This window comes from Macaca thibetana, chromosome 2, assembly GCF_024542745.1.
Source record: "Macaca thibetana thibetana isolate TM-01 chromosome 2, ASM2454274v1, whole genome shotgun sequence".
Lineage (NCBI taxonomy): Eukaryota > Metazoa > Chordata > Mammalia > Primates > Cercopithecidae > Macaca > Macaca thibetana.
The window spans coordinates 7,071,643-7,086,152 of NC_065579.1; the positions used below are offsets into that span (position 1 = coordinate 7,071,643).

Here is a 14,510-nt window from a genome sequence, read left to right on the forward strand (position 1 = left end):
TTTCTCAGCCCTTGTTGCCTGGTTAATGCTGGGAAAGTCCAATCCCAGGAGGGGACACCCGGTGTCACAGATTAACATATCTGTGACTGGCACCCCCCTCACAAATCTGTGGGTTTCTTAATATCTGTGGCAACAAGAGTCTTTTGCTATCTTAGCCCGTTTCTGGGAGTGAGATTTTGCTGGGGGAATCTTTGGCATTGTTTCTTCTATGCCCTAACATTACATTCTGGGCTTTACATGAAGAGGCTTTTGGATTGAGTTGTTACTGGAATAAGTACACCACTGGAAATCTTAATTGTCAGTGGCCAGAAGACGGATCCTTTAAGTTAGACTAAAATTCCTAAATTAAAAAAAAAAAAAAAAAAAATTTAGAGATGTCTTATACCAAACAACGGACGAGAAGATTAAATTAAAAGAAGGATACATAGGCTGGGCATGGTGGCTCACACCTGTTATCTCAGCACTTTGGGAGGCTGTGGTGGCAGATCATGAGGTCAAGAGATCGAGACCATCCTGGCTTACATGGTGAAACCCCGTCTCTACTAAAAATACAAATGTTATCTGGGCATGGTGGCGTGTGCCTGTAGTCCCAGCTACCCGGGAGGCTGAGACAGGAGAATCACTTGAACCCGGGAGGTGGAGGTTGCAGTGAGCCAAGATTGTGCCACTGCACTCCAGCCTGGTGACAGAGGACACTGTCTCAAGGCAAAAAAAGAAAGAAAGAAAGAAAGAAGGATACATAATAGGGTCATGGCTAGCCTTTAAAATTCTCTTGACTAAATTAAAGAGCAAAAATTCGACCTAAAACTTTTAAAGTCCTTTGTAAGAGATCGCCTGAGGGAATAACAATAAAAGCCATCCTGCCTTGTGGTCTATTAGTTAAAATTCCATGCTTTCAGCATCAAGGCCTGGGTTTGATACCCAGTCAGGGAGCCCTATTGGTTTGACATTTGTGTGACTTTTGACTTTTTGGGAGTGGTCATTCACTTCTTTGGAGACACCTCATACATCCTTGGTTAAGTCAGAACCTTGGTTAAGGCCTATTAATTTTACCAGGGAGTGTACTTTTGGTTAAAAAAAAAAAATCGGAAGTCCAGGCTTGGTGGCTCACGCCTGTAATCCCAGCACTTGAGAGGCTAAGGTGGGTGGATCATGAGGTCATGAGTTCAGGACCAGCCTGGCCAATATGGTGAAACCCTGTCTCTACTAAAAATACAAAAATTAGCCAGGGATGGTGGTGCACACCTGTAATCCTAGCTACTTGGGAGGCTGAGGCAGAAGAATCTCTTGAACCCAGGAGGCGGAGGTTGCAGTGAGCCGAGATGGTGCTCCTGCACTCCAGTCCGGGTGACAAAGCAAGAGTCTGTCTCAAACAAACAAACAAACAAACAAACAAAAAATCAAAGCCAGAAATATTAAGATCAGCTATTTGTCCCAGTTAAAATCTGATAATAAAAACTAAAGGGATTTTTAAAAAGCTCTATGGTTAAAGATCAGCTTAATTAAAAGTTGATATCTGAGCTGTGTATGTGTATGTGTGTGTGTGTTTGTGTGTGTCTTTCTGCTTTTTCTCTTTGGATCCTGTTTTTGGACATTGTTTTTCAGTGGACTAAAACTTTTTTTGTTTTTTTAATGTGCATGTCTCTCTGTTCCCTTCTTTTCTTAAAAATTGTTCTCCTATGCTGGGTGCCGTGGCTCACGCCTGTAAATCCCAGCACTTTGGGAGGCCAAGGCAGATGGAACACCTGAGGTCAGGAGTTCGAGACCAGCCTGACCAACATGGTGAAACCCCATCTCTGCTAAATGCAAAAAAATTAGTGGGGCGTGGTGACGCATGCTTGTAATCCCAGCTACTTGGGAGGCTGAGGCAGGAGAATCGCTTGAACCTGGGAGGTGGAGGTTGCAGTGAGCTGAGATTGTGACATTGCACTCCAGCTTGGGCAACAAGAGTTTTTTGAAACTCCATCTCAAACAAAAAAGATTGTTTTCCCATTTACTTTCACTTCTCCCTACTTCTCCTTCCTCTCTGCCATTTTTGGTACCACAGGAAATGATCTAGAGAAGACTTCTAACAGATCACACTCCTTCAGGAACTCAGCAGAAGTTTACTCTGAGTCCTCTGACTGCTTTCTGGGAGTCTTCTTTCCTTGCAGTTTCAAGCGTCGTAGGCAACCTCCTCTCAGGTCTAAAACTCTGCTCTCTTCTGTGTTGTGTTACCTGATCGCTTTGGCTTTTGACTAGAAATTATTTGATACTGTGAGAGAACTTGACTTTGGTGTATGTAATAGCGAGGCAAGAGAAACAGTGTTAGACATGGCCAACTATAGTTGTTTCCAATAAATGGTTGTTACTAAAGGGGGCTATTCATTTATTTGCACATTAGACAAGCAACGGTGCGGTTTAAACACCTAGAAAAATGTATTTGCAGCAAAGTGCCCAAAGTGTGTGGCCTGGTCTCCATGGTGCTTTCCTCTTTTGGGGGGGACCTGGGATTCAGTGAAAGCCTTGATTTTTTTTTTTTTTTTATTATACTTCAAGTCCTGGGATGCATGTACAGAACGTGCAGGCTTGTTACATAGCTGTACATGTGCCACGGTGGTTTGCTGCACCCATCAACCCGTCATCTAGGTTTTGAGCCCCGCATACATTTGGTATTTCTCTTAATGCTATCCCTCCCCTTGCCCCCTATCCCCAGACAGGCCCTGGTATGTGATGTTCCCCTCCCTGTGTTCTCATTGTTCAACTCTCAGAAACCCTTGATTTTTAAACATCTAAATGCTTTGCCTTTTAACCGCGTCCACTTTTTTCATATTTAAATTATTAGGCCCTATAAACTAAACATACTTTGTTAGCCTTGTTCCTTAATGAGTTCTGTCCTGACCTCAGTGGTCTACTTGAAAAACACAGACTAAATTAAAAGCTACTTATCTAAATGAGATTGCTCTCTTTATGCAATCTTATGGTTAATTCCTAAGGAATCTTGGCATCCATTTTTAATCTTCCTTTGACACACCCAAGCTTCTTGAAAAATCAAGTTCTCTCTGTACTTTGAGATATAAATTTGCTACCTGTTTTCTCTGAAACTCAGAAAGGATTCTCCATATAAACCTTAAATTTTTCCATTTACAAAGGCATAGTTTGAATCTGTCTTTTTAGACTAGAGAGTTTTACCTGTCTTATGGCTAAAATTCTAAAATCAAAACAATGAAGTCTTTGTGTGCAGAGTGTATGCTATACCTTGTGTGTCTCTGTACATACATGTATATGTATATATGCATTTATAACTATACATGTTTAATAGTGTCTACACATGGTACCACGATAATTTAAAAATAAATGAGTACTCATAAATTAAGGCCAAACGCTTTTCAAGTTCATGTGAATTTAGCAATCTTGGAGAAATAAAGATAGTTTTAGAATTATTGGTAAAATAAGATTGAAATGTCTTCAGAATTTTAATTTAGACATTTTTGTCTGAGTCTATTGATCAGGCAGGCTTACGGCCAAAAAGCTATTGCTTGAGATTTTTGATACTTCATTACTTTGTTTCTGAGTCTGTGTATCTTGATTTGAATCTTTCGATTCAGAGGTCTAGACAGATGCCTATGATGAGGCTCGGGGATGACACCTGGTCCATCTCTCCTATCCCAGGTATGCCTCCCCTGGTGGGAGATGCTGAGAGAAATTAGATTCTCCAGGCATTGTCTTTTGTCCTGGGCTCTGCATCTGATATGTAATTAAAATTACCTACTTCCTAGGTTTTTTACTAAGATAAAAGTTACTAATTATTAACACTATAATAACCACATGTAGTCAAAACTACTAGATATAAGAGAAAAAATATGCAAAGTGTGTAAGGAAGTAGAGTATGTTTTTGGTAAGAAGGATTATAAAAAGGCATGTAAATTTGTGTGTCTGTGGTCTTTTTCTTTTCTTTTCTTTTTTTTTTTAGAGAGGGTGTTGCTTTGTCACCCAGGCTAGAGTACAGTGGTGTGATCACGGCTCATTGCAACCTTCACCTCTCAGGGTCAAGTGATCCTTCCAACTCAGCCTCCCAAGTAGCTGGGACTACAGGCTTGCCCCACCAAACTTGACTAATTAAAAAAATTTTTTTTGTACAGATGGGGTGCCCCTTTGTTGCCAAGGCTGGTTTCAAATTTCTGGGCTCAAAGTGGTCCTCTTGCCTTGGCCTCCAAAAGTGCTAGGATTACAGGCTTGAGCCACCACACCCAGCCTTGGTTTTTGTTAAAGTTATTTTGTCTAGTTTAGAGGTTTTAAGGATTGTTTTAAATTGAAGAAATTTTAAAAATTGTAAGAGATTATAAAACTGATTGAAATTGTATGGATTTGTTTATAAACTTGTATTAAAATTAGCTTTAGCATTAATAATACATGAATACAAAGGTAAAATTTGGTTTTCTCCTTTGAATAATCTTTTAATGTAGTATTAATAAGAGGTAGTAAAAATTTTATTTACTTTTTGAGTAAGCTGCAAAAAAAAAAAAAAAAAGAAGGGGAAATGGGGAGAGACGGATTCAGTTTGCCTCATGCTGTCCTTATTAGACCTTATGATTGTTTAAGAAACTGAGTCTCCTCTCTATGCTTTTTGAAATCTCTGAATTATTATTTTAGCTAAATGAATGTCTTATTTTACAGAGACCTGTGATCTTATTTTGTGATATCAAGTATTTTAAACTTTTGATGTTTGATAAACTTTCCAAAATCAAAATTCAAATGCTAAATTCAGTCTTTTTTACCTCAAACTACCTTTTGGAATATTAGAGCCCGTGGAAGTCCAATAAAAACATATACAGTTTATTTGGCATGTTCAAATCATACAGGAAGCATTGTCAAGTCTGAAATGTGTTTTACTTTGCAATATATTTATATAAATGTGGTATTAAGATGTGTTCTAAAATTGTATGAGATTCCTAAAATTCTGATATGTTTTAGCATATGTTATCAGTAGTATTTCATTATAATTATTATGTTAAATTGTTGTATGCTATAGAAATAACTGATTTTTCTTGTCAATTTTCTTTAACCATGCCAGTCTAAGACTTTTGTCATATACAGACAATCATTATTTTACTCTGACTCTTCTTAAAAGGTGGTTTATAATCAGCTATAATCCAAAATTTGCTTCTTTATGGAAATTCATGGAAAGTACTTTTATAAGTACTCTTAAGTACAGGTTTCTAATAACTTTGGAGATTATACAATTTGATTAGGTAAAAATCCCAAAATTTTTAGGACTCTAATTAAAAAGCTGATGCATTCATGACAACTGGTAACCCAACATCAAGCAGAGCAAGAGTTAATTACATTGGTTAAAAGTAATAGAAAACTGAAATCATTTTAATGACTTTTTTTGTTTGAAACATTGCTGATTATTTTTCTTTTTTTTTTTTTTCGGAGTTAAAACACTTTTTTAGGGCTGTTTATATCTTACAACAGATTGAGTAAAGCATACTTTTGTGAACAAAATTTGAAGCATATTTCTACCTGCCTTCTTCAGAATTTAGAAACTATTTGTGAGCATTTTTAGTTTATAGGAATATAATGTTTTGTATAAGTTCAGGAAGAATATGTTTTCTTTTTTAACAGTACACAATTTCAGACACTGGTTATTTCATCAAGGGTTTGAGCGGAGTGGTATATTTTCAGAAATGTCCAGACTACTTTGAGGAATTGAGTTTGACTTTATAGAGCCAATAAAAAGCCTCTTGGAAAGGCTTGCCTGATACCTTGCCTGTGTGATTTCTTTACAAAGTTCCTGACCTGTGGTAAGTGAAGCAGCATTCCTGTCCTCTGGGTTGCAGACCAGCACGTGTCTGTCGTCTGTTAGGAACTGGGCCACATAGCAGGAGGCGAGCAGTGGGCAAGTGAGCATTACCACGTGAGCTCCACCTTCTGTCAGATCCGCAGTGGCATTAGATTCTCATAAGAACACGAATCCTATTGTGAACTGTTCAGGCAAGGGATCTAGGTTGTGTGTTCCTTATGAGAGGCTGACTAATGCCTGATGATCTGAGGAGGAGCAGCTTCATCCCAAAACCATTTCCCACCCCCCGTCCCCTGGTCCTTGGAAAAATTGTCTTCCAGGAAACCAGTCCCCGGTGCCGAAAAGGCTGGGGACTGCTTAAGTAAAGAATGTCACTTTCTGACAGGCCCAGGAATCTCAAGTTTTTTTGGGACCCTGAGAAGAGAGAAATTCACCCAATTCATACAGGCATGTACAAGCACAAATAAATCTTTGATTTGGTTAACCTCAAGAAGCTTTTGAAAGTCTTATCTGAGATTCCTTATAAGGAAAGTCTCAGTAAAGCCAATTTCAAAAGACGTTATATGGCCAATCACATTTTTGCTGTACTTTATGCAAATAATCAGACCAAGTATAATATATAATATGACTGAAACTTATTTTGCAAATAAATAAGGACTATGACTTGTCTTTGGTAGAAATGGGAAAGTGGAGAAAGAAAAATTATCTTTCAAAACAAAACTATACAGACACCTGTTGTTAGATTCTAGCCTGATTCATTGTTTTTGAGTTTTTATTATTTGCCTATAGTTTGGACTGAATCTTGAATTCTTTCTTGGCTACAAGTCTCCTAGCTAAGGTTTTTATTTTTTTTCTTCCATTTTTTTCGACCTGAAATCTCTAGAAATTAAAACTGTGCTTTTCATAAAGCCCTGCAGACTGAAGTTAGACAACTTAAATTTTGAGATAAATAACAGCCACTTACATGTAAACAACCTTCATGCCTGTTGATGTAGACTTCTCAAAGTTCACTTGAACCACAATTCAGAAGAATCTGTCATATTGCCATTGCATTCTGAAGATGCCTCAGAGACTCTAAAAAAATTAGTCTATAGACCGCTCTAGACATTTTTTAACCTTTGTTGTTTTTTTTTCTATTTCCTTAGAAATACTTGGTACCTAGTGTAGGGTATACTAGGTATAATACTTCTTATTAAAGATCTGTTTGTCTGCATCACCTATACAGGCCTAGTCCACCCTCAGTGTCACCTTCTGGAATGGGACACAGTGATTTAACTGAACCGATCTATTCTCAGGACTAAGAGACTGACTAAACAAGACGTGAGATAATATATTTAAATTTGCTTTTTTCTGTTTATCCCAATTTGTCTTTCCATTTTTTGTCTATTTCTATCTAACAACCTCTATTCCAAATCTCTCCAAAGCTATTAGTTTGGCTTTTAATATGTGAAATGCTTTTTAAGTTTCAAAGTGGGGATTGAAGTAAATAAAAAATATTTTACTCCAAAATATATTTCTTTAACATATTCTGAAGTGATCCCGAAGATGTGTCTTTCGTGGAGGAAATTTGCATCTGTAGATCTGTAGAGAACTTGCATTAATGTAGCCAGCCCTTCCCTTGTCCAGATCTAGGAAAGATTAACTGAGAGTTTGATACCTTTAAAGGACTGAAAATCAACATTCACCATCTAAATTCTCTGAGGGCTGCTGCCGATGAGGTTTCATGAACATAACAAGTCCACCTTTGCTAGCCAAGCCTCTTCCATTCTCTCTCCCATCAGCTGCCTTGGAACGATTGATAAAACCTGGTTGTGGCCATGCTCTGAGTCTGCATTCTCTCTGTAACCTTAAGATGTTACATAAGCATCTGTACCTCCAGGGAGACTAGAGGTCTTCATTCTGAAGGTTCCCATGTGTAAATGTTAAATAAATTTGTGTGATTTTTCTCGTATTTATCAATCAGCCTCATGTCAGTGGCTGTTAGCAAAGCTCCAGGGGGCATTTGGCCCCTATACTAGGCAGCTGTGTCTAGACTTGACCTCAAATCAAGCAAAGCTTCCATAATTAGGTAGCAGTTTTACTTTTAACGTGAAGTGTTAACGTGAAACCCAGAAGATGAAAACCCACAAATAAACCTGCTCCAAAAGTAAATCCATCAACCTGCACAGAAGTGAAACAAAGATGTTTGTAAAGTGTGAGATACCATTTCTGTTCGTCTTAGAAATGTAGAGCCAATGAATGTACCATTCAACAATGAAAACTTAGCACCAAGAAGACCTTTTGGGTCATGAAGAGAATGTCGGCCTCTAAGTCCAAAGACCTGGACCCCAGATTTTGCTCTGCCCAAGAGTATATAAAATTTGAGACAAGTTAATTTCCTCTTGCAAGCTCCAATTTCCTGAATTGTTTTAAAAAATGGGGTTGGACTAAATGAAACTTTATGTTTTTGAACCTCTTAGCTGTATAACTGTGTGAACAGTATTTAATGACTTTTAAGTTGCTATCTATTAAATGATACACTTTAGTACACCCCCTGTTTAACTCAAAGGAATATTGCGACAGTAGGTAAAAATATCAAAAGTAACTTTGAAAATTTGATTGGAAATTAGAAATATATTATCATCTCATGTCTTTTGTTATTCATAAATTACATAACATGAGGAAGTAAACAAATGTCTGAGAGAATCTTGGTGACAGTGATGGAAAAGAAATAGAAACATAATGGTTGAAGAGGTGAACCCACAATGATTGATGAATGGGAAAGGGAAAATTTATGGTAAGTTCTTTTCTAAATCGATTCTTTTGTGATATTCTCACCTTGCAATTTTAATATAAGAACAGTGATTGTCAAGATGCTCAACAAAGTTTGCTGAGAAAAGGACATAACAGGGCTGGGTGCAGTGGCTCACGCCTGTAATCCCAGCACTTTGGGAGGCCTAGGTGGGCGGATCACGAGGTTAGGAGGTCGAGACCATCCTGGCTAGCAGGGTGAAACCCCGTCTCTACTAAAAATACAAAAAATTAGCCGAGCGTGGTGGCGGCTGCCTGTAGTCCCAGCTACTCGGGAGGCTGAGGCAGGAGAATGGCGTGAACCCGGGAGGCGGAGCTTGCAGTGAGCGGAGATCCGGCCACTGCACTCCAGCCCGGGCGACAGAGCGAGACTACGTCTCAAAAAAAAAAAAAGAAAAGAAAAGAAAAGAAAAGAAATGGACACAACATACAAATTGATTGGATTTCACTCAACAGTGATTCAGGAAGCACTGTATTCAACTCTCTTCATAGTTTAGTAGCTAGCTGAAATTTCTACGGTCTCAGTCTTCATACAAACATTCAAGGCCGGGCCCAGTGACTCACGCCTATAATCTCAGCACTTTGGGAGGTGGAGGCGGGAGAATCACAAGGTCAGGAGATCCAGACCATCCTGCCCAACACGGTGAAACCCCGTCTCTACTAAAAATATATTTTTAAAAAAGTAGCCGGGCGTGGTGGCGGGCATCTGTAGTCCCAGATACTCGGGAGGCTGAGGCAGGAGAATCGCTTGAACCCGGGAGGGGGAGGATGCAGTGAGCCGAGATTGAGCCACTGCACTTCACCCTGACCAAAGAGTGAGACTCGGTCTCAAAAAAAAAAAAAAAAAAAAAAAAAAAAAATTCGTGTGAAAATGAGTTCCCCATATAATTTATCATAACTTGTTGTGGTTGAGTTAAAAAATGTTGAGATGGGTGATAATCAAGGGTGGTAAAGGCATATGTGGAAACCAATCAAACTTGATTAATTTTACCTCATTGTCATAATGTTCTCAGAACATCAAGAAACTGGAGGACTCAAAGAGTTACTTGGTTTTTAAATAGCAATTAGCTAGTTTCCACTCAAATATAATGTGGCAATTTTTAACAACCTTGCAGAGTGACCATACTTGGTATATCTCTAGATATGAAGAAATAATGTTCAATCTATTTTGAAGATGATGCTGATTAAAAGGCAGTGTTCTTGGCAGGATTCAGGAAGTTCTCTTGTATCTACAGGCATTCATTAACCGCAGAGGTTCATTAAACAACTGCATGATAAAGAAATTTATTTTGACTGAGTGATTCTGAGAATGAGAGAGTTGAGATAAAATACTGACTATTTATTGTGGTTTTAGAGCATGAGGAGGAGGGAAAAAATGGGGGGATTTAAATTAAGAGAAGATCAGGGCTAATGTGATACTTTTGGGGCCTCTAAATTATTGTTCTAAGGATTATCTCGAGAGAAGCAGAAGGCAGAATTCCCTCTTCTCTGGCCTCAGATTGTTAAAGCAGTTCCAGTTTGTCTTATTTTTAGGGAGCGGGGATGTACCTTCTATAAGCCCTATTGGAAGAAAACATATTGCTAAGATTTCACCTTCAAAAAATATTTATTTAGTGTTTAAAGGATATGTATGATTAAATGCTGTGTTTAACATATCCACTCAGGATGTAATCTTTCTGGATTTTAATTCTATGTGTAGCATTTATACTCTATGTGGCACTGTAAATTAATATTTCTAAGCCTTCCATTTATTTGTAAAATAATAATATTAGCTAATACTTATTAAGAAATTAACATGTCAGGTACTATTATAAGTGCTTAATATGTATCTATTTATTTAATCCTCAGGACAATGCTATATGGTAGAAATTATTATTCTAATTTAATGAAGGAATGTTTCAGAATTTAAATAAGTTCCCATAGCTAACAAATATTGATAGATGACCTGGAATTTGAACCCATAAAGCCTGATCTCTTTAGCTGGCAACTTTAACCCTTATACATCAATACGTCTCAAGATATTGGAGATAGTGATAGTATTGCTTTATGAAATAAAATGATTAAGTGAAGCAATGCACATAAAGTCCCAAGTATAAGGCCTGGAACAGTAAAATTTTAGAACTGTAATATCAACTATCACTTGCATGTATTGTGTATCCAATATATTGTAAGCCCACTACAAGCATCTAATTTAATCTTCATAATACCTCTACATTATTACTGAAATGTACAAGCTGTAGAAAAATAAACTATCTTAACAGGAACAAGCTAATGAATGAATGAAAGAATCAGGATTTGGCTAAAGCATTTTGATTCCATAGCTAATGCTCTTTCTGCTGTGCATTTTCTCTCCTATGCTCCACGTTATCATAATTCTAATAACGTACTTATTGAAAACAAAATGATGTGTATCACTTGAATGTGTCTTCTTCATAACACAGGGATTGTTATACATTTATGAAGGAGATTTAATATATTGACTAGGATTTTAACCCTTATCTGCATATTAATATTCAATGGTTAATTACATAGGAGTCTGAAAACAACTAAATCATTAATTTTGGAGAGTAAAGCAGAACTAGCACATTCTTTTGCTTTTTAACTATCATTTAAGTGATTTAACATTAATATACTATACTAATTGAATACATAGATGATTGAAAAAGTGAATTGATAAGCTAGGAAATCAAAAAGGGAACTTATAAGCAAGAATAGATTGATTACTCCATTGTGAAATGTTAATCAAATGCCTGCATATATTGTTACTTATTCAAATTGTACTCACAATTGGAATCAATTAGCCTCTGGAATTTGAAAGCCGGTTTCTACCAATCCGATCCATGGGGATACCAAATCGCCTTTTTGGATGATCTACTACTTTCCTGAAACAAACCAAGGAAGACATTGTTAAGCTAAAGTGCAAGTTATTGATCATTATTTTTGTTCTTTTATTTTATGGAGATCTGGGGGCTTTCTTTGGGAGTTGGAATAAACATGATAGTTCTCACTCACCAGTACCCACTATATGCCAGACACTATCTCATATTTTCAACATCTGTGGGAGTAGATATTACTAGATATTATTAGCTCCATTTTACATATGAGGAAACTGAGGCTTAGAGAAGTTAACTTATCCAAATTCAAATAGACCAAACCAAAAGCCAGGTCTTATCAGCATACTAATCTGCCAACTAAGTGCTTTAGTTTGAGAAAATCCTTTCCCCCTTCAAATTGTATTTTCCTGTTATTTGGTGAAGATTAAACTGGAACAGTAGTTTTTCACAAACTTTGCTTCAGAATGGCTCATCTAAAGAAGGATGATGGTGGGAGAGGAAAGAGTATGATACTAAGACTGAATGTAGAGGTAAATGTGCCTCTCATGTCTTCCCTTAGACTTCACCCAGAGAAGCTTTATATGTGGTAGTCGACATTTGCTTATATTCTCTTTGTTAAATACTGTTTGAAATAAATTAAACATCTTCATTATTAAAGCGAAGTATAAAAAATCCACACAGTACTACCAAAGGTCTAATATAACTTCCAGCTTATATTTTCTATAAATTACCCCTTTAAAAATAAGATGCATTTTAGAAACTTTTCAATTTGATTTGCTAATATTGTCATCACTTAGTTCTATCAAGCCAAAATCCTAACAAGAGAGGATCCAGAACTTTTGTTGTATAACCTTCACTGGCCGTGGGAATTAAGACCAGTGTGAATCTTTATGAAGAAAGAGACAGCGGGGAGAGTCTAAGAAGCCTATGTAAATCAGTGATTTATCTCATAGAAAAGGTAACTGGCTTATAATAGTGTTAGGCTTACTGTTGACAAAATATACATGCAGAAAAGAGGGCAGAAAGGAGGGCATATTATAAAAGTATTAGACATGTACAGATTTTAAGTGTAGTAAATTCCCAGACCAAGAAACAGAACATTACCAGCAGACAAACACTTTTGTAATGAGAAATACACTTAAAAGGCTCTTCTCCCACCAAATGTAAGGAATTCTGCTGGAGTGCAGTGATGTGATCATGGCTTACTGCAGCCTCAAACTACAGGGCTCAAGTGATCCTCTCACTTCAACCTCCTGAGTAGCTGGGACTATAAGTGTGTGCCACCATGTCTGATTAATTGTTTTGAATTCTTTGTAGAAATGGGAGTCTTGCCATGTTGCCCAGGCTCATCTCAAACTCCTGGGCACAAGGGATCCTTCATCTTGGCATCCTGAACTGCTGGAATTAAAGGTGTGAGCCACCGTGCCTGACCTGCTTCCATTTTTTGACCAATAGTGATATACTTCATTGCTTGAAAATCTCAGTGATGTAGGACATAGTGTCTCACAAGGAAACTTAATTTTCAGGAGTTTAAACAGTCAAGAAAATATTTGCTTCAGAATATTTTCAATAACTTTTTTAGTTCTTCTGTAATTCCTAGTATCATATTATTAAACTATGCTTATTTACCAATAATTACTTTATACTAGTTTAAACACTAAACATGAATGAAAACCTCAATGCCTTGGAGGCTTTTCTTATTATGATTTAATTGTTTTTTCTATTATAATTTACTGTGTATCTGCTATGTATAAGGTTCTTTTTGCGGCTGTTCATGGGTGGAAGAAATGAGTCAGAAATAGCCTTTTCCCTCAAAAACCTATAACTGACTACTCTCAGATTGATGATGATTTAATATAAATAGTAGAGGAAAATAATTATGCCAATTTTTTTCCTTAACTACATGGTCATATCAGTGCTCCTGATATTACTATGAAGTAAATAACTTAGTAAAGGTCTTGGAGGCCAGGCCGAGTGGCTCATGCCTATAATCCCAGCCTTGTGTGCATAGCACCAAGCACAGAATCTGGCACAGAGAAAGTATTAAGTAAATATTAATTGTCTTTAAGTACATTATTTTAATTAGAATTAATCAATGTTTATAGATATTTTTAACGTACAAGGTACAACAGTAAAAATCTCTCATGTGTTTCATACTTTCCAAGACTTTTTTTTTCCCCCTGAATCAGAGTCTCATGCTGTCACCCAGGTTTGCGGGCAGTGGCACGATCTTGGCTCACTGCAACCTCAGCCTCCTGGATTCAAGCGATTCTCATGCCTCAGCCTCCCAAGTAGCTGGGATTACAGGAGCGTGCCACCACGCCCTGCTAATTTTTGTATTTTTAGTAGAGACAGGGTTTCATCATGTTGGCCAGGCTGATCTCCTTACCTCAGGTGATCCACCCAGCTTGGCCTCCCAAAGTGCTGGGATTACCGGCCTGAGCCACCACACCCAGCCTACTAGTTCTTGAAAGCAAATGGGGATCTTGGTCCTGCCACTGTAAGGAACTGAATTCTGCCAACAACGTGAAGGAGAGGAAGTGAAAAACCAATCCTCCCAGGTGTTTGAAGGACTTGTGAGAAAGGGAAGGAAACAGCAGCTGGGGAAAGCAGTCACATGATACCTGCACTGATTCCCCAAACTCCTTTTAGAAATAGACGTTGTCAGGAAAAAAATAATACATTTACTTTTTTTTTTTTTTTTTCCTCTGAGACAGAGTTTCGCTCTTGTTGCCCAGGCTGGAGTGCAATGGCGCAATCTCGGTTCACTGCAACCTCTGCCTCCCGCGTTCAACCGATTCTCCTGCCTCAGCCTCCCGAGTAGCTAGGATTACAGGCACCTGCCACCACGCCCAGCTAATTTCTTGTATTTTTAGAAGAGATGGGGTTTCACTATGTTAGCCAGGCTGGTCTTGAACTCCTGACCTCAGGTGATCCACCCACCTTGGCCTCCCAAAGTCCTGGGATTACAGGTGTGAGCCACCACGCCTGGCCCCTTTTACTCTTTTAGAGATACATATGATTAAAACAACATCCTTTGGTCTCTCCTACCAAAATTTATTTTCTCAAAAATGAACCTAAATAAGTGAAAACGTGTTTTT

The 14,510-nt window shown here is 37.8% G+C and overlaps 1 protein-coding gene and 1 long non-coding RNA gene across 2 annotated transcripts in view; one reads left to right on the forward strand and one right to left on the reverse strand.

Moving 5' to 3' along the window:
• Positions 1–14,510, reverse strand: part of OSTN (osteocrin) — a 59,539-nt gene that overhangs the window by 4,047 nt on the left and 40,982 nt on the right. Inside the window, exon 4 of the mRNA XM_050779282.1 lies at positions 11,361–11,457. Within this exon, the coding sequence (XP_050635239.1) occupies positions 11,373–11,457 (85 nt within the window). The 3' untranslated portion in view covers positions 11,361–11,372. The remainder of the gene's footprint in view (positions 1–11,360; positions 11,458–14,510) is intronic.
• LOC126948038 (uncharacterized) overlaps positions 1–14,510 on the forward strand; it is a 59,544-nt gene that overhangs the window by 601 nt on the left and 44,433 nt on the right. The gene's annotated exons all lie outside the window — the stretch shown is intronic.